Here is a 20,775-nt window from a genome sequence, read left to right on the forward strand (position 1 = left end):
GAGAAATAGGCAATACAGTGATATAATATTCATTCATATTAGATAAGCGATGCCTGGTTTCACAGTTTAATCAGAGCTCAGAGCAGTCATTGACAGTGCGTCAAAGACTACTTGGCTCTGATTGGTTGTTGCAGGTCAGGCGGGTTGATTCCAGCAGATCCATTAGGAGCACACACACACACACGCACACACACACACACACACACACACACACACACACACACACACAGGGCTCTGGTAACAGAGCGGAGTAGAAGGTAGAGGTAGAGATACATGACTTTTTCACAAATAGTTTTCACTGATCGTCCCATTTTATTTTTGGAACATATCACCTTTACTTGCCACTTTGATTTAAATTGAAGTAAAATTGAGCAGGTTTTATCTTCTGTTTGTGTGTGTGTGTGTGTGTGTGTGTGTGTGTGTGTGTGTGTGTGTGTGTGTGTGTGTGTGTGTGTAATGAACACACAAGAGACAGGGTCTGGTTTTAAAAACTCTCAGTAACTCTATTTCTGTATTAATGTACAACCGTTGAAAATTACAACAATTTTTTTTGTATTTTTTTTTCTTTTTTTCCCATTTTTTTTTAAACGATCTATCTATCAACAGCCATTTTCCAGAAGAAAAGTGAACAATGTGAGCAGGACGAAAAGAGAAAATAAAGAGCAAAATAAAGCGAGGGGATGAATGTCAAGAAAGAAGAGGGCACAAAATGGGTGAAGGAGAAATTAACTGGTTACGTGTCATTTCTGCGGCGGAGTGTTTGGGCATGAATGTGTCAATGTGTGCCTGGTATGTGCGTGCGACTGTTATGTCAATGTTGGTGGGTGGTGTCATCTGCATGAATGGCTGACACTTACACTTAACTTCATCATCTGATCACTGGAGGTGCAAATGTTTTTAATGGAGAAGGTCTGCCTCACACCGGTTTGGATCTACACTAGTTGAACACAATCAAGAAACAACATCAGCATGAGAATGCAAAGAGACAAGAGTGGGACTAAGTCACTCAGTAGTTTTACTTCGACCATAATGACGAGCAACTATTTGCTGGCAGTAGTAGGTCAGGTTAGGTACTAACACAAAGAAAATTGCCAGTGTTTATTGCAAAATAAAAGCAACCAAATCTAAGGTAAGTCATTTAAACACACATTCAACTTAGTCATTAGTACTTTGTTTACAGGAACATGCATCATACTAGGAAAATACTGCATTTTGTTTAGTTCAATGAGTATATGGGACTGCGAGGTTACAATTTTTCCACAGTAAAGACACCATATACACATTTATGGCAGAATATAAATACTTCCAAAAAGCATCTTTACAATGAAAGGTCTCCAAAATCTGCCACTGAGAATTCTTCATTGGCCTTTAGAGTTGCACCTGTCCTAGTTGATAGTAAAGTTAGTTTAAAACTAAACAAAGCCTGGGCACTGACATGTTTAATCTAGAAGTATCACACTTCCTCCACTACATTTTCCACAACTAAGACATCATCTTTGCTGCAATCAATTTCTTATCTATGCATGTCATTTAACCTTTGCAGCTTAGGAGAAGTAACTGAAATTAAATGTGTCCCAAAAATCAACTTTGCATGTGTCCAGGCCAATCCAATAAGTTTCACAGGTACAACTCACAGGAAGTGCCCATAGTCATTATGGTCTATGTGAAACCACCAAATACATATGCTCAGTCAGCACAGTCACCTTAAAGATAATGTATTTTATCTGCCTAAAAACAAAAGCATCTCCATCATTTCACCCTTTGTCTCCAATGATTAGTCCAGAATCACAGGAATAATGTTGGAAAATAAGATCTCGGACTCTATTCGGCGGGCAACATGTTGCTTTTAGCTGCTTTTGTCAGTGTCTAAATGCCTGATGTGGAATAAAAGCATACCTACTGTTCTCAGAAATACGACAAGACCTCAAAATTTGACCTCTGTGATCAGGTCTGAAAATCTGTAACAAGTGCAACCACGGTACATGTAATGCTCTGGAGCCAGAACATGTAGTGAGGATGAGAATAGGGAGGAGAGATACAATCGTGCCATTCTGTGACTCTGCAGCATTATGGGAGTGAGAGGAGGGAAAGACAGAGGGAAGCAAACGAGCGTGTGTAGAGAAGCAAAAGTAGGGGTCAGTATGACTGCACCGAGGGATGAGTCATGGAAGGAAGCAAAGGTAAGAGGAAGAAAGGAACTAGGGAGGGAGATGCTGGTGCTTTGCAGAAGCGGTGGAGCTTCAGGTGTCATGGAAATCCTTCAGCAGCGTGCGTCGCCTCTGCTCAGCAATGTGCATCTGATTCTCCAGATCCTGTAAAAAATAAAATAAATAAAAACCCGTCAAAAACATCAGTTATTGTCGTCAAAGACACTAACAAGAGAATACTTGGAAAATGCTCAAAGAGACAATGTTTACATTCTGATGTTTAGCTGGTATAATATTTGCCATGTTCACCATTTTAGTTCACTGTGTAGCATGCTATCATTTGCTTATTAACACTAAACACAAAGTGCAGCTGAGGTCATTAGTTTTGCAGGTTTTTATACATAAACCCAAGGTACTGGACAAATGATATGTTTGACCTGATTATGGTCTTAGATGAACAGTCAGAGAATCCCCAAAAATATTTAAAAAATCATCCTTCTGGAAACATGAATGTCTGTATCAGATATCACAACAATCCTTTCCACAGCTCTTACCCCTCTGTCACTGGCGCTGAGCTCCCCCTCGCCTCCTACCACTCCCCTCTCATAAGTGTCGGCCCGCTCAACCTTCCACGACAGGTTTTCTATTTCAGCTTCCAGCTGGGCCTGCTGGTACTCAAACTGAAGAGTAGGACAGATAAAACAAAGTGTCACCCTTAATATAGTTACTATATTATTCTACAATGCGTGTTCTGCAATAATAGACAGGCGTGGAGAGATCTTTGTTTCTCACCAGTTTCTTGCGAGGACCGGACTCCATGTAATATGCGTAAGGGTATGTATACTGCAGTGTGTAGCGACACTGCAAACAAAAAGACAAGACACCAAAATTAAGTTGGTAATGTATAATCATGATCTTCCACTGATTCTACCACTTCACTGGTACAGATCTACTTGACACTAAATGGATAATATTAAACCTTAGAAGAACACATGTCCTATTTTAAGTAATAACACATGCAATTTACAGGACAGATCTTCACATCAAAAGTTATCCAATCAGGAAAGAGAAGGTGAAATCAGGTGACCTGTCACCCCTTTTTGTGCCACTTATACGATCGTATGCAGTTTCAGGAATAAATCCAAAACAAAATTCTGACTTAATATTGTTGGTGTACCATCTCTGACTCTTTCTGCATTTAACTAACTTATTACTACTGCATCTAGAAGACGTTTGCAGTTTAGTGTGTGAGTACCTTAGCCAGTAGCTTTGCGGCGTTATGCAGGTACTGCCAGTCGATCCAGGTTCCCAGGTTGTTCATCACTCTCTCCTGGATCTTCTCCTGTATTCTCTGGTACGTCTGAGCCTCTAACTGCAGAGACTTGTTGTGATTCTCCCACTGGTGAGGTGCAGATCAAATAAATAAAAATGATATTACAGAGCAAATATTTCTCCTGTAAATCAAGAGCTATAATGGATTGGACCTGTTCTAATAAAATGTTCCTGTTACGAACTTCAGGCAGTGTGCCATGATTTTTTTGACCTTAGAATGGCTTTGACACAAATGTCCCTAAAAAAATTAATATCTTTTTATCTGTGCCTAGTTCAAGGTTTTAAGACTTCAAGCCAAATATGAACGTGGATCCAAAGAAACTCACCCTCTCAAAGTAGAAGAGGTATTTCTTGAGGGCCTCTCTGGCCTGAGCCTGCTGGCTCTGGTTGACTATATCTGGGTTTTCTTTGTAGCGGCTGCACTCGTAGTATTCACTTCCGTGAGTCTTCCAGTCACCGAGACACATCCAGCAGAAGTCTTTCAGGAGACACAAAACGCACATTTATTGGCTCCCCACTACATACAGTATATACATTGCACAGTGTGTAGAGTAAGTGACGTTTGTATCATAGAACAGCCTAAAAGGGACTTTAGCAAAGCTAAACTAGCTAATACTTGCTATTTTCAAACTATAGCTACAGAAGTTATTTAAGTTTATTTATTTCATTTTAGGTACTCTACTCAACTATATGTACATTTATGCTTGATGGCTACATTTTGTGTGACGCATCATGCCTCTAGTTGGATATAAAGGGCCTCTAAGAACAGTGAAATCATGCTTCACTGGATCATATGAGGAAAACGACTTACCGTGTTTGCACTTGGAGCATTGCTGAAATAAACAAAGACACAGGAGGAAGTCAAATTAGTGAACAAGACACCTGAAGAAACAACCATGCAAGTCAGATTATGAATGAATCAGAGCAAATCAGAAGCTGAATGTTTTTTATACAAATCCAGTCAGTTCTTTATTCAACACAACTGCATACAGCTTATAAACCATGCGATAAAATACACACATATCAGGTAACATATCTGAGCAGGGACTGTCTAACCACTTGTCAAACTACTAAAGTTGAAGACTTCAGCTTCAATTTCAGAAGTATTCCCTCAGGCTCTCAGAACCTAAACATATTTTTAGCATTTCCTGTGTTCTGGGAAAGTGTGATTTTCATCTCTTGACTCACCATGTGATTGCACCCTCCGTTCTTCTCAATGCAGATATTGCACTTAGGACACTAGAAGAGAAATAAACGATGATATGATGAAATCAGGGAAAGACGATTATTTAAAATGTGGCTTCACACTCAATTTTAGGATATAAGGAATAACTCAAACCTAGAATTACTATAATTACTATAAAGCAATGTAAGGGGGCAGCAGTCCAGGACCCCCCCAAAAAAAATCTAGTAAAAATTAACGTTTTTGCTCTTTACAGCTATCACAACTGCTGTTCCGTCAATTAAAGACAGGCCGTGGACATGATGTTTATAAATTGATTTCACAACCACAACAACTAAAAGAACTACTGTCAAAGTAATTTCAGGTCAGCTTCTGGAGTGCAAACAACAATAAAAGTGTGAACAGCAATAAACGACAAGAACACTAAAGAAAAATGTAAAAAAACTAATTGATCTCCAAAAATCACACAAATTAATCAAAATTTTTTACTGAAAAAAATAACTTTGCTGCCTTGGTATGTACATGACTGTATGCTTGTGTGTACATGTACATATCGATCATACATCTTTAGTGTGTGCGCTGATGTAGTTTGCCGTCTCCGAGTCATCTGCACATTTGGTCAGCCATTTCCGAATCGTTGCACAGTCTGTGGGTGCGTGGTACATCTGACGGCATTTAAAACTGCGAGGGAGAAAAAGCAACAGAAAACTCTCAGGACAAATTCTGGACTCATATAAAATGTTAGTAATGGTTCAACAACACAGGTCACTGTAGAATTAACATGCTTCTTATGTGTGGCCATCATTTTTCATTCAACTTTCATTATTTTTCATCTTAAGTTTGGATTACATTTGTCAAAGAATGTAACTTATTCTAAAACAAGAGTCAACCGAAAACCTGGTGTCAAAGCTAGCAGGGAGGCAAATTATTATTATTATTTTTTTAAATCAATTAAAAGTCATTCAATCTAATACGGCTAATTAAAATTGTAGTTTTTGTCAAATCGTTATTTTTATAGATCAACATTTGGTGTGTGTGTGTCGTACCAGAAGACTTCACTGCAGCGGCTACACTGCACCCTGCGCGCTCTGGGCTCCTGCACTTTGATGACAATGGGACAGTCTGCACCTGGACACAACTGCAACTGGAAGTGACTCTGCAGGAAAGATACAGAAACAGAGCTTATTAGCACCACAAGAAAATTGTATTCATCTTAATCTTAGGCAGAAATCTCAGGCACAGTCATCTCAAAACCTGGATGAATAAATGTGAAAATGTTTTTCTTTGTAATTTGAGTGAATGATTCTTTAAGGAAAACACAAATGTCTAATTTGAGATATAATTTGCATAAATAAATGTAGACAGAACCTGACTGGTGAGTCAGACAGTGAAGGATGTGATAAACAGAGAGAGAATTCAGAATTAATGCTGTGTGAAGGAGATTCAATGATAGACTTTGACTTCCTCTCTCCTCATTCCCTTAACACATGGCTCTCATTTATTGTAAATGCAGACCTTTGCCGCAGCATCTGAGCAAACAGAATCGGCAGCCACACACACACACACCTCAACGTAGTCTCGGAAGAGGTAGCGTCTATATTTGTCCTTCAGCTCCTCTCCTGGTAACAGCGGCAGGACAAAGTCTTCTGGCATCTGCAGGGAACAGTCCTGAGCCATACACGAGATACCTGAACACACAAAAATTTATTACGAAGAGTCCTGAATCACAGACGAGGGATAGTAAGAGAAGCAACATGTACTGTACACACACTGGCCTACAAAGGCTGCAACTGCTGACTGTGTGTTTCTTTACTAAGGCCCCAATAGTGAGTTGTGTTTGGTTTAAGGGGGCTGGTTTCTAGTGTAACAGTGACCCAGAAACCGGATCGGGGTCATCTTTCATCATCAACATGTCCTTCTTACAGCTGATAGAGGGACACTTATCAAGCTTTTGAAGGACTCAGTTATGGAGACTGACTTTATCAGAGTCTGTTAGAAAGTAGCAGAGGGACATACTGTGTACAAATATGCTCACACACGCACGTACGAAAGCACTTCTTCTCCACCACGCTCACAACAAAAGTACACAGAGTCTGATAAACTTGAATGCACACAACTTATAACTGATCCGTGTACACACCCACACTTCCATCCGCTCTCCTGCTGAGCGACACACTTTCTTTCTCAGATACACACATGATAGGTAGGAGGATGCCTGCCAAGTACATTTTATACCAGATGGGAGTCATCAAAACCTCATATTACACCCCCCTCATCCTCAAAGTCACAAGGATTTTTAGACGTACAAACAAATATGGACCTGTGTGCAAACATTCAGGCGGGATCAATGGGGTTTTCTGTTATTAAAGACAGTATTGTTAAGTAACTGATAAAGCTGGCCTTAAACTAAACACTAGACTGCAAACCCTACTGGTCTGGCAGGAAAGCATAGGCTTAAATACACTTCCAAAAGGATCAGATGACCAAACTCTAAGTAGACAAACAAACACAGACATAGAAGAACAGACATACAGATACATGAACAGACACTTGGGATTACAAATCAAACAATGAGTGACTCACCCACTCTAATACCACCTTTGATGACTACACAGATACACACACAAACTCTGCTCACCTACTCCCATGCCATCTTTGACCAGGACAGTGCAGTGCTGCTCCCAGCATCCTTTGCAGAAGGAGTGCTGACAGGGCAGTGCCAGCAGCGAGTCTCTCCGTACGACCTGTAGACACACACCGCACTGGAGGGACTGAGGGGTCTGAAACACAAACACAGAATTCATGAACACGGCATCAAACACAAGCCGCTTTCACACAGATATTCCGCAAATGCGCTGCAATGAAGGTACGTCGCAATGCCAGCTTTGTTAATTCACACAGAACCAAACGAAGTGTGTGATTTCATATAGCAGCTGTCATTACGGAAGCAAGAGAGGCATTGGAGCCTAGTGCGTTTGAGGTGATATGCACTGTTCAACCAATCACCCACTCGAACCCCTCACTATACCAGAATTTTAAACTTCTAATGTATAATTAAAGGAGATTGTATCGTATTAAACACATGGTTTTGAAAGAGAACCATGCCCACAATCTGCCAACCTTATACATTATAGTAGCACTATTGTCAGAGATGGACTGTACCCAGGCACGTGTGTGTTTGAGAGAGGGAGAGGAAAAAAAAGAGAGGTAGAGAAGTTGAAATATTTCCTTCAAATATTTATGCAAGTTATTAATAACTGAGGCTACTCTCAACACTGCTTTGTCACTCTTTGACTCCCTCCCCTGACTTGCGCATCAATACAGCGTGTAGTCCCGCCTTGCCAGCTGTCCCGTTCAAACAATGTTGGTTAGGGGCTGTTGTGGCTCTGTGATTACCTCTGCAGCCTCACAACCAACAGGCTGTGTCAAAGAGAATACAAACTGCATTCGAGAGTTGCATACAAAACCTCGATATGCTGGAAAATTAAATCAACCAGCTAAAAAATGAAAATGGCAGATCTCATTACAGCGGAAGCCTTTGGCTACATTTTAAAAGATAAAATATGCAATTCAGTCGCCCTGTGTTTTGGATTTGTACTCAATGATCAAGATGCTGCACTTTATCTGTAAATCAATTTGCACATTGTTGATCTCTTTTAACTTATTGTTTGTAAACTGTCTCTTTTTATCATGTAATGCTTTGATGAGGTGTTTTGCTGCCTGCTTGGCCATGGCACCCTTGTGAACCCTCAAGAACCAGGCTGGTAACCAATTAACCGTTTTATAGCAATTATTAACTAGGTCACAGGATACCAATGATATTTTAAAAAATCTGGATAAAATATAAACAAAGCAAGTAAACCCTAACATATACCCAGAAGTAAGGCCTTATTAATCGCATGTAGTCTGTTACTCACAGTGACGGATCTGCAGGTGCTGCTGGGCTGGACCAGGGCGTCCGACAACAGCAGAGATGAGTTGGACTTATATCTGTGGGGAACATGGACAGAACCAAGGGTCAGACAAGGATGAGAGATAGAAAAATATAAAGCTGCAGTGTAAAGGAACGAGAAGTAGACAGAAAATGAGATAAATCATAGAAATATAAAGTAACAGAGGTAAAGGAGAAAATTAAGAGACTAGAGAATTGTGAGTTAAAATTTTTAAAAATGGGGAGAGGGAGGCTGAGAAGCAGAGAAAGAGTGATGTAAAACCACAAGAATAAAAATGAAAGAGGCAGGAGCGGGGAAGCAGCAGAAAAGCCATACCTGTCCAGTATTTGTGAAATCTGCCAGTGCAAATGCACCAGGATCAGTTTTGCTACTGCTGGTAAAACCTGAGAGAAAGATACAGAACAGAGATCGCTGAAATGGTGCTTCAGTGACCCATGAGTGACTTGGCTGTCTTGAAAGTCTGCTAATCTATAATGCAACACAGCTCTCATAGCCCCAATTTGCCCGTTTGCTGTAATGGATAATAAGCTGATTCTGCTTCTTTCATGAGAAGGAAATGCTTCATGACTCTGACCCTGCTGTCAGCCCTAATAACACAAGGCTTCCTTTTGCTTCTATTTTGGGCACAGAACAAGAAACTTAACAAAATACAAAACCCAAAGTTTTATGAGTGTAAAAACCTAAACTGTTTTATACTGTTGTTGATTCAACAGCCTACCTTTTGCTTTATTGATCAGTGGAAAGACAGAATAAGCTACTTTAAGACTTCAATTCACTTTAGCTTGCTGGCCACGGTCAGGTTGAGAGAGGTGGGCTTTTGTAAAGTACGGATACACATGTACGTGCACAATTGTGCACACGAGTACGGGCAAGAGCAAGAGCAGAGGGGTGATGACGTATTAGCAAGAAGCAGCCGAGCCATGTACAAACGGGCCTGGGCCGCGGGGGAAGAGGGAGGGCAATCACCCTAAAGCCAAGGGCACGAGTGACGGCTACAGTCTAGTTCGTTTGACCAGTGTGAGTAACTGTTGTGTGCCCAGGCGCGGCACAGTTGAGAGAGGTGGGCTTTAGTAAAGTAGAAATGCACATGCATGAGCCTTGACGGTAGTATTGAGAATATTTATATATACGACTGTTCCCCGCGATGGACATTTAAAAAGATGCCGCTGAAGGCCCGGATCATTTTAAGTAATGTAATTACAAGCAGGCCTGGGCCGCGGGGGAAGAGGGAGGAGGGACAAGCACGCTTAAGCACAGCACGGATGATCTGGACCAAGTAAATGGAGTTCAGGTACTAATTTCCCTGCTGGTGACTTAATATACTCTCTCAGCTGTTACTGCATAGTGAATATTGGATGAGACAGGAAGATGATTCTATAGAGGAATAAATCGTATTACCTAGCACTAAAAGCGAGACATATATGGCTCATATTAGTCAACTGTTAGGTCTGGCTATGCGAGACCCATCTCCACAGCGCTGTGTCTGCACTTAAGTATTGTCTGGCTATACCGGCTTATCATTCTAGGATAGGGAAAATGAACAGCTCTGGTTTGTTTGTATTTCTTGATCCAATCACAGTCTTCTCGGGGCGGAGCTAAGCAGTCAGTGCCCTTGCAAAACAGATAGTGGAGATAGCGTAAGGGGCAACTACTCCTACAGGAGCTGCCCAGTTCTGTTTACAGAAGACTGTAGTTGTGCTGTGTAGCTCAAAGGAGTGATTATGTATAATTGTGTAAAAGCGTGAAGTAGGGCGTTACTCTCCATTCTCTTCCCCTTCTGCGATCTACTTTGCAAGGGCACTGTTGATGCACCTAGAGATTAGCGCCGCCCAAGACGATTGTGACAAGTCAGAACCGTCTTTCTCCTAACCCAGGATGAGAACTCGTGCTTTTGTCCAGTGCTGACAAGGTGCCGTGGAGATGGTGACGATCTGTCTGTTAAGAGCCTGGTTAAATAAGTTGTTGCAAATGTTTCTACGGTTGTTCCTCGAAGGCTTATATCGGACTTGCAGGTGCATTGCGAGCTGTGTCTTCTTCACCCACAATGAAGGACATGATGGGTCTGTAGCTGTATAGTGTACCGCAGTGATATATCAGTCATAATGGATCAGCTGACAACCAGCCGGTGCATTCTTGCATCTCTATTCCGCACTAGTCATGTGTCCCGTGACAGTGAGCGAGCATGCACAATATAAGGACCCTAAATCATTAATTTTTATTATCTACACCGGTGCTTTTCCTTGAGTGACAAGTCAAAATGTCTTCTGTGAAAAGGGCATATGAAGCATAAAAGGCCATGTTCAACATGATATAACCTCATAATCCCCAATAGTCTCATTTAGTCTAGCTGCAATAATGCATTAATATTAATGTGGGCACTCAGTACAATGTTAACCGTCAGACAGATTTGTAACCAAGTATAATTATAACTGTTTCAGGCTGATAATTTTAATAGAAGAAAAACCTTAATCGACAAAGTGTAGGCATGCACAAAATAGTTTTATTAAGCCAATAAAAGTGTTTTTTGTATTTGGAGGGAGATGTGTTTATTATATTTAGACTTTACTTGTTGCCGCATTGCATATTTTCAAAGAAATGCACTCGCAACTCAGGGAGAGACTAGCTGGGCAGGCTGTACATCTACAGTATAAGTGTCTACATACTGATTTGATTGGAGACCTGCCATTATACTTTCTGTCCCCTTCAAGTCTTACTTTGCAAGCATTATACAGTGATTTGTTTAACAGTCTCAGTGCAGGAATTACTATTTTGTTACCATTAAAGGAATACTTCACCCATTTGCGTTAAGCTTTGCATTGTTAGAAACGCAGTCATATTTTTGAAGGGCCGTGCATCATTCCCCTCGTTTTCCCCTGAGACGGGAGAAAGACGGGTCCCACCCCTAGACACCTATAGGGGTGGGACCCACTCACACTACAGACCTAATAATTACAGATCAGTGGGTGGGACTTCACTTATATCACTAACAACCGGCAGTCCACACATGCTGTTTCTCCATTATAAATTCTGGAGCAGCGGCCCCGGCTGTGTAGCAGCAGCAACTAGATTGCTGATCAGGCGGGGAGTCGGACTCCAATTACGCTCAGTCTTGCGGGTTGGCTGGTACTCGTTCACATCTATGGAGTGTGCGAGCATGAGCAACAGGATGCTGACTGCAGTTCAGTAACGGCCACGGGTTTCTGCTAAGAACGAGGGATTTCTGAAAGTTACACAGAGAACCTTTAATTATATTTGACTGTGTGTGCTGGCTTAACAAAGCATCCCTAAATCACAGACAGTAGGGGCACAATTTGACCTGCCGTAAACCAATCAGAGTAACAGGACTGTCTGTTCCATTCTTTGCGCAATTTTCTACAGAAAATGTTACAACCGCGTGGTTCTCATTCCAGTTCTGTGCAACACACATCCAAATGCCTTATTTTTTACTCATGGTCATTTAAAGTGTACTAGTGCAAGGACAAAGTCTGAAAGCAAGGCCTGCCTGACAGGCAATGAACAACTAACCAGACCAATTTATCTGACTTTAGGGACACTGCTCAGCACCTTGTTCTTGTGTACTAATTAAGTGCTAGTTTCATTTCCTGCATTTACAAATACTATGTTGAGAACATATTATTTAGTTCTTGGAAATGTGAAAATGTAGCATCACAGAAGCTCACCTTCAGTGCAGCAGCCACAGTGTTGACCTCCTCTATCAGCACCCTCTGACTCTCTTTGTAGGTCAGACAGGTGAACAGGTACTCCTCTGGATCAAAGGAGTCGGCGCCCTGTTGCTCCACGTCGCTGGCCACGCCCTCGTAGTAGGCTGCAATGTCGCCCTGATCATCCTCTTCTCCTCCATCATCATCATCATCTTCCTCTTCTTCAGAGTTCACCCCAAAGTCTTCCTCGTTGCTGTCAGATGCCTGGCTGTTCATGTCAACAGACATCCAATCGATTGAATCAACCACCCAGACAGGTAGACCGCTCGCCTACCTGTCGGATCCAAGTGGTCCAATTGATTAAAATGGCTTGTTTGAAGCACTACCTCCTTGTTTCTCCCCGCGCCACTGTCCACCTACTTGTGTCACTGTTCAGAGACACCCTGCCTGTCTGCCTGAGGCGCGTAGAGAGCGCGCTCAGCAGCAGCGGAAGAAGCAGAAGAAGTCACACTCCCCGTCACTCATTTTGAAAGCTGGTTACAGGGTGATCTGAAGAGGAAAAAAGACTGAAGAAAAAGAGTAGAAAAGGAATAAATAAATAAGGGCACTACAAAAACAGAACAAAAATGGAGTAATGAAGGGAAAGTGGGGGACAGAGACAAAACATGCATACGTAATCAAAGTTGTTGATCGTTCCTGCTGATGAGTCTAGTTTTATGAATTGTATGCAATTCTTAAAGAAAATTCTTTATCTAAATATGTCAAGTATTTGTGGGTCTCCTGTAAGATTAGGCTAGCCGTCTAATTGGGGCTAATAAAAATGTCTTTACTTATTCAAACATGTAGGACAGTACTTGCCAGCAGTTCAGTGCACTTTAGTTCTTTGACTGATAAGACAAATACTGTATTTATGTAATGAATGCCCACCGTTCTCAGCGCTTTATCCTCAATTCTGCTGAGTGCAAATACCCACCAACTTCTCAAAAGTTGTGTATTGGTGAAAGGAATCTCCATATAATCATACAGTCTAAAAATGTTCCTAAGAGGCATTGATTGGAACCCAGCCATCTGCATTATCAGCAGTGAGGAGGTTAATGGGATCGCGCACACACACACAAAAAAAGTCAGCATATTTGACAGATGGCCGATATATAATGCTGATATGTTGTTTTTTTTTGCACCAGATAAAAAAAATCAATATAACGATAACCAATGAGACAACATTTCTGAATTTGACTGAACAATAATTTGACACTTATTGTCTGTATTCTCTCTCTAGGCTATAACTTGCAGCATAGTTTGGAAAAGGTAAAAGCTTTTGGAGATGTGTTTGGCCTATTAAAACACTCAAAGGTAGTTTAGTAGCAGGTGAATTTTGTATCTGTACGGATAAAAATGCTAGCATATTGAGTAAAGCCATGAAGAACAGCAGCGCTGGTGGTTCACAGTCTAGAGACAAGATCACCTCAGTATTTCTGGGTCCTAATTTCTGAAGACACATTTTGATCACACTGTTTAATTTCACAGAGCAGGTTATATTTGTTATGTATTTGTTATAACAGTGCAGTATGTCATTAGTCTTACTTATGGACAAACCTCCCCAGTCAACTCCCTTAAACTGAGCCTCAGAACAGAATCTTGGTGGCTATCAAATACAAAGTAGTGTTCCTTTTTCTTTTAAAATCTATGATTTCCAACGCATTATTTTCACAAATAATATATCTATTATGAAGACAACTGTGCCAGTGGTTTTTACATTGATTTTGAATGGCAGTTTGACGCTTTCAATGTCTCCATCGCTTTTGTTGTGAATGCAAGGTTAGAAACCACCAGCCTATCCTGTGTGGAGGGTGACATGATGTTTCCAGGTTTGCCCATAGATAACATGCATTTAAGAAAAATAAAATTAACCATGTAATAGATTCTGTTGTAATTTTGCAGTAGATATATTAAAAAAAAAAAACAATTACATTACCATTTCTTTTAATTCATTCTAAATCAAACTCTTCCTTAATATATAAATATGTTCTGTAGCCAGTTTTAGCTTTGTCATGTCAAGATCACCTGCCTTTTCTATTTAGAATTATATTTTATTACAGATTATGTCAAATCAGAATCAGCTTTATTGGCCAAGTATGTGTACACAAATAAGGATTTTTTTTTACTTTATGTACTTGCACATAGTTCCAAGAACATTTTATATGAAGATAGAAAGGAAGACCTCATAAACCAGGTTGGAATGTACTGTCAACAGTTAAAATAGCTCCTAAATGTGGTTTATTTATGGGACAGTGTGGCCTGTTGGCAAACTATTCATTGTCCTTGCAGGCTAGAAATTACGTGGAACTGGATTATGTCCAATGTCCCTCCTAGCCTGCACAGTCGACCGATTACAGCTACACACCATTTGACTCACTCTCACTCTCATAAATCTGCTCTTGTTCATATACTGTATTCTGTTGTTTTTCGATCCTACTACCCTGCAGATCTGATAGACACGGGTGGGACACAGGGTATGCATTAAAGCTTAAAACATTGTTTAGAGGATAAGCTGAAGATGCTTTAGCCTTAAAGATGAGGGAAAGAGACAAACTGACAATGCCCTTGCAAAATAGACGGACAGTGTAAGGGGTCAGAGATCCAGCACGTGAGCCACATTCAAGAGATGTCAAAAGTTATAACCGCACTGTACATCAGGTAAGTTTGGCTACTAGTTGACAAACTGATAGAAATAAAATGGTTACTGGTCTCACTATAAAACCACTTTAAAATCCCAACGGATAGTATTACAATAATTAAAACCCTGTTTGATTATCGCACTTAGAAAAATCCAGTAAATACTGTCCAGCAAATAGACTGCTTAAAAGAGGGTGCCTTTTTTTCCTTTACCATTAAGGTGAATGTTCATTTGATGTGGGGTCTGTGCATGTTTTCTTAAGGATGTTAGGTCTGTGTAAATTAAAAGTGCATAGTACGGCTAGTTTTATTCCTTTATTTTCAGTATAAAATTTAACAAAAATAAGGTCAGTGCGTGTATCGTATTTGCTTGGACATTTTAAGCTAATTTTACAATACCACATTAATATTAATATTGATAACCATGATGATTTTGGTCGTGATAGGAAGATTTCCTACAGTTTAATCTTTGCATACCGGAAAGTAAGATTGGATACCATACAGGACAAGAAAGTCCTGAAAGTGGAACCAAAAGATAACCGCAAGCATATAACAGCAAAGCAGTAATGCATAAATGACGGCATGGTGTAGGCATCAGGCAAACATCTTTACATGCCTGTTGTCTACAAATTTAATAATTTTGGGAATCTTTTTATACAGATTTATCACTTTCAAAATACGTCAGAATGTCAGTTAAAAATGTCCACAGTACTGAACCTTACATTTGCAAATGCCCTTATGATTTTAAATACCCAAAGCAGATTGTGTGACAAAAGTTGCCTAGTTTTACCCTAACATTACTGTTGGAGAAAAATATGATATGCTAAAATATCTTAATTGTGGAATTTACATTCATCAGTGACTCTGCTCCAAATGTGTGTGCAAAGACGTGTTTGCTAATCTGGCGCCTTAGCAGATAAGGTGGTCCTTGTTCCTTGAGACGAGGCTCTTTCAGCATTTGGCTTATGAATGTGACTATGCAAACACGCTGTACCAAAGGTTTCCCTGATCATACATTTGTATTAAACTATATATATTCAAGTCTGGATAACTGAGGCTCTTCTGGTTATTCTTTACCCATCATCAGGAAGGATGATCGATTAGTGCAGGTTGTATTCCTCAATTACCCTGCCCTTTGACAGAGCAATCAAATCCCTTTGAATGTGAAACTGCATTATGGGAGGTCAATTCAATTCCCTAACCTTGCTGTGCAGCTTTCATTTTTTTTTTTTTTTTTGTATTTTCATTGGTTTTTATTTTTGCTTGCTGATTTGAACAATGGTATCACGTACAGCACTGTGACTGTAAAGGGTGCTATATCAAATGAACGTATTATTATTATTATAATATAGTGTCATGCCAACTTGTATGTCCTTGTCAAAATGGGGTTCCCCTTTGTGTGGATGGTCAGCTTGTGTTTCGCTAAAACGTGTGTTCGCACCATGTAACATGTGTTAAAGAATCTAATCTAATTTAGCACGGGAAGCACCATAACACACCAGCGGCCCTAAGTAGGCTTATTTCTACATGTGATTTGTATTTATTTATTTGCAAGAGACGCCGTGTCAAAGTCGTTTGCTGGCAGCGTCGCAAATCTCCACCTGGATTGGAAAAAAACCCTCCAGAAAACTAGATTAGCCGGGGAACCCTGCCAGCCGGCCTCGGTGCGGGGCTCGTCCGGCGACAGACGAACGCTCGCATTCCGCCCGGTCCAGGCTAAAAATAGGCAGCCAACTGGGTGACACACATTTCTGCTAGGCTAATGTATCACAGCGACTCAGCAAAGGGTTGATAACACGTCCCGGGGGGGATGGGAGGTAAAATATTCGGGGTGATTTTTATGCGACGCCAAACACGGCTTGGTTGTCGCTGGGCGTCTGCATCTCAGTCGGATTTGGGTGCAAAAATGAAAAAAACGGTCCTGAAGTCAAATGTACAGAATGGCTGGCCAGTTTACCGTTAGCCCGGATTAGCTCCATGCTAGCGTGATGGCAGTTATAATCTGCAGCGAAGTGACGGCATGCAAAACACACGAGTTTGGCCAGTTAAATTGTTGGGTAGGTTCATTTCGTTAAAGACCAGCACAGCCTTTTTAAGAAAATGTTTATTTTGTCCCCTAAAAACAGTGTCCAACATAAAAGAGCTAGCCCGGTTAGCCACCCCCTTATCGTTGTCTCCTGCTGTGCCGCCGCCTCTCACCCACTCTAGTCCGGGGATTGAGATGTAAACAAGGCCCTCTGGAGCTCGGGATTAAACGGACACATTTATACAACTGATGCGCTCATTTGTGTTGGTATTTACCTCTCAGAGAAGCGTCGGTTATGTCTGGGTTGACAACCAGGACAGGTTTTTGTGTAGGGAAATCCACAGAGCGATTTACACTCCGTCCACTCGGCTGGTAGGCGGAAGATCGACGGTTTCAGAGGTACTTATAAATGACGTCCCTTCCGTGTGTCTCGTGCCAGCCTCCCCCAAACGTTTAGAATACTATAATAATAATAATAATAATAATAATACTTATAATATATAATAATATTAATAACATAATACACGATACAATATATAATGATAATAATATAATATATAATAATAATATAATATCTCTCCTCTCTTTTTTATTTATTTATATATTTTTATTTAAATATTCAATTCATACAGAAAGTGTTTAACACTAAAATATAACAACACACATAAGAGCGTTTTCACATAAAAAATAATGAATAGAAAAAATAAATACAACAAGGATCTCATATAAAATTAAAAATCAATCAATCAATCAATAAATAAATGAACGTTGTCATGTTCAATACATAGATGTATTTAATAATCTCTGTTATCATACATTTCATTAAATGCCAGGGGGTTTATCAAATATCTTTTCATCTAAAAATGTTGTGTCTTTTTGTTTTTGACCAAGGCTAGGGATTTATAAAGTGAATTTACTTCAATTAAACAATGAGAAAGGGTTGGTTTGGAGGCTGACAATGTTTGCTTGTGAATAAAATATTTTCCATATAAAATGAAAAAATTAATTAAATACTGAAGACACTTGTTCTTATTTTCATAATATCATATAACATCTTTAAGGGAAAAGCAGTTTGATAAGAACACAAGTCTGAACAAAATTGCCTTGTGAGGTTACATTAAAAAACAGAGTTTAAAGTTTCATCAGCATGCCCACAAAAAACACAAGAGCTGTCCACATCCATACATTTTTAAATATGTTTGTTTTACTTTGTTATGAATACAGTATGGGTGAGGTCTATGTCACCTAAATGAGAGTAGCCTCCTCTCTTTCGACACAATTTTCTGACATTGATGACAAAGTGTCCATTTTGTATCAACTTGTGGACAATTTCCTTTTTGCTCAAACTACAGTTAGATATCACTTTGATGAGAAAATTATTATTTTTGGCTCCTTCTCTCACAATAATACATTTAACATAATCTTTTCATATTACTAGGTAAATTCCATATACATAAAGTCAAAATGTCAGAGGCAATCCCTTCATTCCCATTATTTTTAATTGACTGAAAAATATATGTGGAATCCAACAAAAATGTTTATCAGCTATTGAATTTTATTCAAAGTACATTCAGTGAACTTGTCTGCCATTCTAACTTGCCCTAATGTTTGTCCTTATATAGTTTTGATGTGTGCCTTTGTCATGGCTTGAACTGTCTGTCACTTTGTTTGTTTTTTGTTCCTTTTTCAATTGTTCATACTATTTGATAAATAAAATAATTTAAAAATTCCTCTCCCTTGACATGCAGCAGTTTCAACGTAGTGCTGCCCATGAATACGTCAGTTGTATAAGAATGGGGCAACAAACATTCATATATTACAGGATTTTCAGAGGTTTGTTTAATAAGAAGCACCGTTTACAACAACCAGGGTTTGTCTTAAGATAGTTTCAGGATTTCATGTTTTTTTAATGACTTTATGACAGCCTAATTCTTATTTCTCAGTGTACTGTAAGTGTGCAGACATCTACATGACCAAAAAACGATGGAAAAATGTTGGCTTGTTTCCCAATATTTCCCACACCCTATGGTTTCATCATTGTCTCGATGTTGCAAAATTATATGTTTCCTATTAGTTATTTTTAATTTATCTTCATGAAATGGCACACCTAAATTCCTTTTACACATTTTATTTGCTGCATATGTTTCAGGCTCCTTGTAGTCTGTGCTTTTGGGGTTTAAGCTCTGTATGAGATTAATTATTTGTTAAAGTAATAGAAGAGTCATCCTCTGGCTAGTTTAGCCAGGAGCAGGTAGCCCATGGCACAGTTAAACCCTGAGGTGTGTTCTGGCAAGCATTACAGCCACATCAGCATGGTGTAATTAAGGGAATGTTTCCATATTTATACACAGATCGTCAACAATCAAATTAAATGACCTCCATTGATATTCAAATCTATCACAACACCATCATTCCACATATTGATGACGTATATGTACATTCATTCTAATGTATAGCACCGTGCTTTACACTTACATTAATTACTCAGATGTTAATGTAACTTTCTTATAGCAACTTAATTCCTATAGCAACTTAAACAAATATCCATATATATTTATATATGATGTTTAGAAATTATCTCAAAAAAGGTACCGGTCAAAACTGTTCTTGTACATTTCCTTGCTCGTACATGGCATAGATTGGACTAAAACTGCAAGTGCTGCGTCTCTGCAACTGGATGGAAACATTGCACTCAGTGTTTTTTCTCTGAAGGTATTAGGAACGTCAGCTTTATAAATGCATTACCTTCTGCTGCACTTCTCAGCAGCGGCTTAGAGAATCAGAGGGTTGGGGGTTAATGCATTGGTAATTGGTCTTGAATTGCTGAAGAGGAAGATACATCAGCATATCATGCAGCTGACGTTTGGTATTTATGAGCACGGAATGTCATTCATACCAGTTCAATCATTACTACACATATATAACGTCAAAATATTCTTTAGTTTACAGTGTTTTGTGAATGTATATCAACTAGAATTCATGCAGCAATAATCTCATGATCATTTTTATAATCGCACAATCAGTGTTAACAAAAGCAAACACAACAAAATCTATATCACAGAGACTACGATATTCATTTTGCTTGCTTTGCTTTTTACTGGCATCTCAACATTTCTTAGAAAAATACTTCTCATACAAAAACTGTTTACTATTTAAATACAGCCAATATCTGTGTACAAACACACATAAACACAAGATGTGAAACGGTTACAAAAGTGTGAAAGCGATGAGTAAGAGGCTGAATGTGAGGGCTGACAGCAGGAACTGCTGAACCCCCGGGGTGTAGCAGCCTAACAGGGAGAGAGAAAGTAGAGAGAAAAAGAGGAAGTACAGTATTTGTGAGAAAATCAAGACAGATAATATGTGAGCCAAGAAATCACTTAACTTCTTAACTGCAGTTTTAGTGATTTTCATGTTTAAAGCTCAAGAGAAGGCTTAAATGGTCCACATGCGCTTCTGACTATCTCTGTCAGATAAGTGGAAGCTACAACACCAAAACAGCGACATCAACTCATAAATTCACAGGGGCAGAGCAACAAAAACATTACTTTTTTTCCCTGAAAATGAGACAAGTTAGATTTTCACTGAATAACAGTACACATTTCTGTTTTTATGGTATAAGGATATGATGTACATTGTGTGAAGTTCAGCTGCTAAAAATTGCTGTGGCACAGTTGATGGTCACATGTTTTTAAGGTTCGTGAACGTGCTTACCTGGAATTAGATGACATGAAACTAGCAGGTAGTGGAGTCACTACAAGCAAATAAACACATTTGCCTGTATTGAATTGTAGTG

General features: G+C 39.6%; 1 protein-coding gene across 1 annotated transcript; it reads right to left on the reverse strand.

Moving 5' to 3' along the window:
* Positions 1-479: 479 nt before the first annotated feature.
* On the reverse strand, positions 480-17,369 carry arih2 (ariadne homolog 2). The gene is made up of 15 exons (XM_083919278.1): positions 17,255-17,369; positions 12,296-12,843; positions 8,931-8,998; positions 8,580-8,652; positions 7,301-7,442; positions 6,229-6,350; positions 5,709-5,818; positions 5,226-5,343; positions 4,668-4,718; positions 4,291-4,312; positions 3,806-3,957; positions 3,403-3,546; positions 2,940-3,008; positions 2,702-2,827; positions 480-2,312 (listed from the first exon to the last, which is right to left on the reverse strand). Exons 2-15 carry the CDS (start codon positions 12,563-12,565, stop codon positions 2,241-2,243), a joined length of 1,539 nt encoding a protein of 512 aa, XP_083775404.1. The 5' UTR covers positions 12,566-12,843; positions 17,255-17,369; the 3' UTR covers positions 480-2,240.
* Between the last annotated feature and the right edge of the window lie 3,406 nt (positions 17,370-20,775).

Source organism: Echiichthys vipera (assembly GCF_963691815.1).
Source record: "Echiichthys vipera genome assembly, chromosome: 9".
NCBI classification, from domain to species: Eukaryota; Metazoa; Chordata; class Actinopteri; order Perciformes; family Trachinidae; genus Echiichthys; species Echiichthys vipera.

Excerpts from the sequence above, each read along its gene's own strand:
- arih2 (XM_083919278.1), bottom strand. The coding sequence starts at position 12,565 with ATGTCTGTTGACATGAACAGCCAGGCATCTGACAGCAACGAGGAAGAC. Across the intron at positions 6,351-7,300 it reads CAAAGATGGCATGGGAGTAG|GTATCTCGTGTATGGCTCAG; the intron begins GTGAGCAGAGTT and ends TTGTGTGTTCAG. Across the intron at positions 3,547-3,805 it reads ACCTCTTCTACTTTGAGAGG|TGGGAGAATCACAACAAGTC; the intron begins GTGAGTTTCTTT and ends GCACCTCACCAG.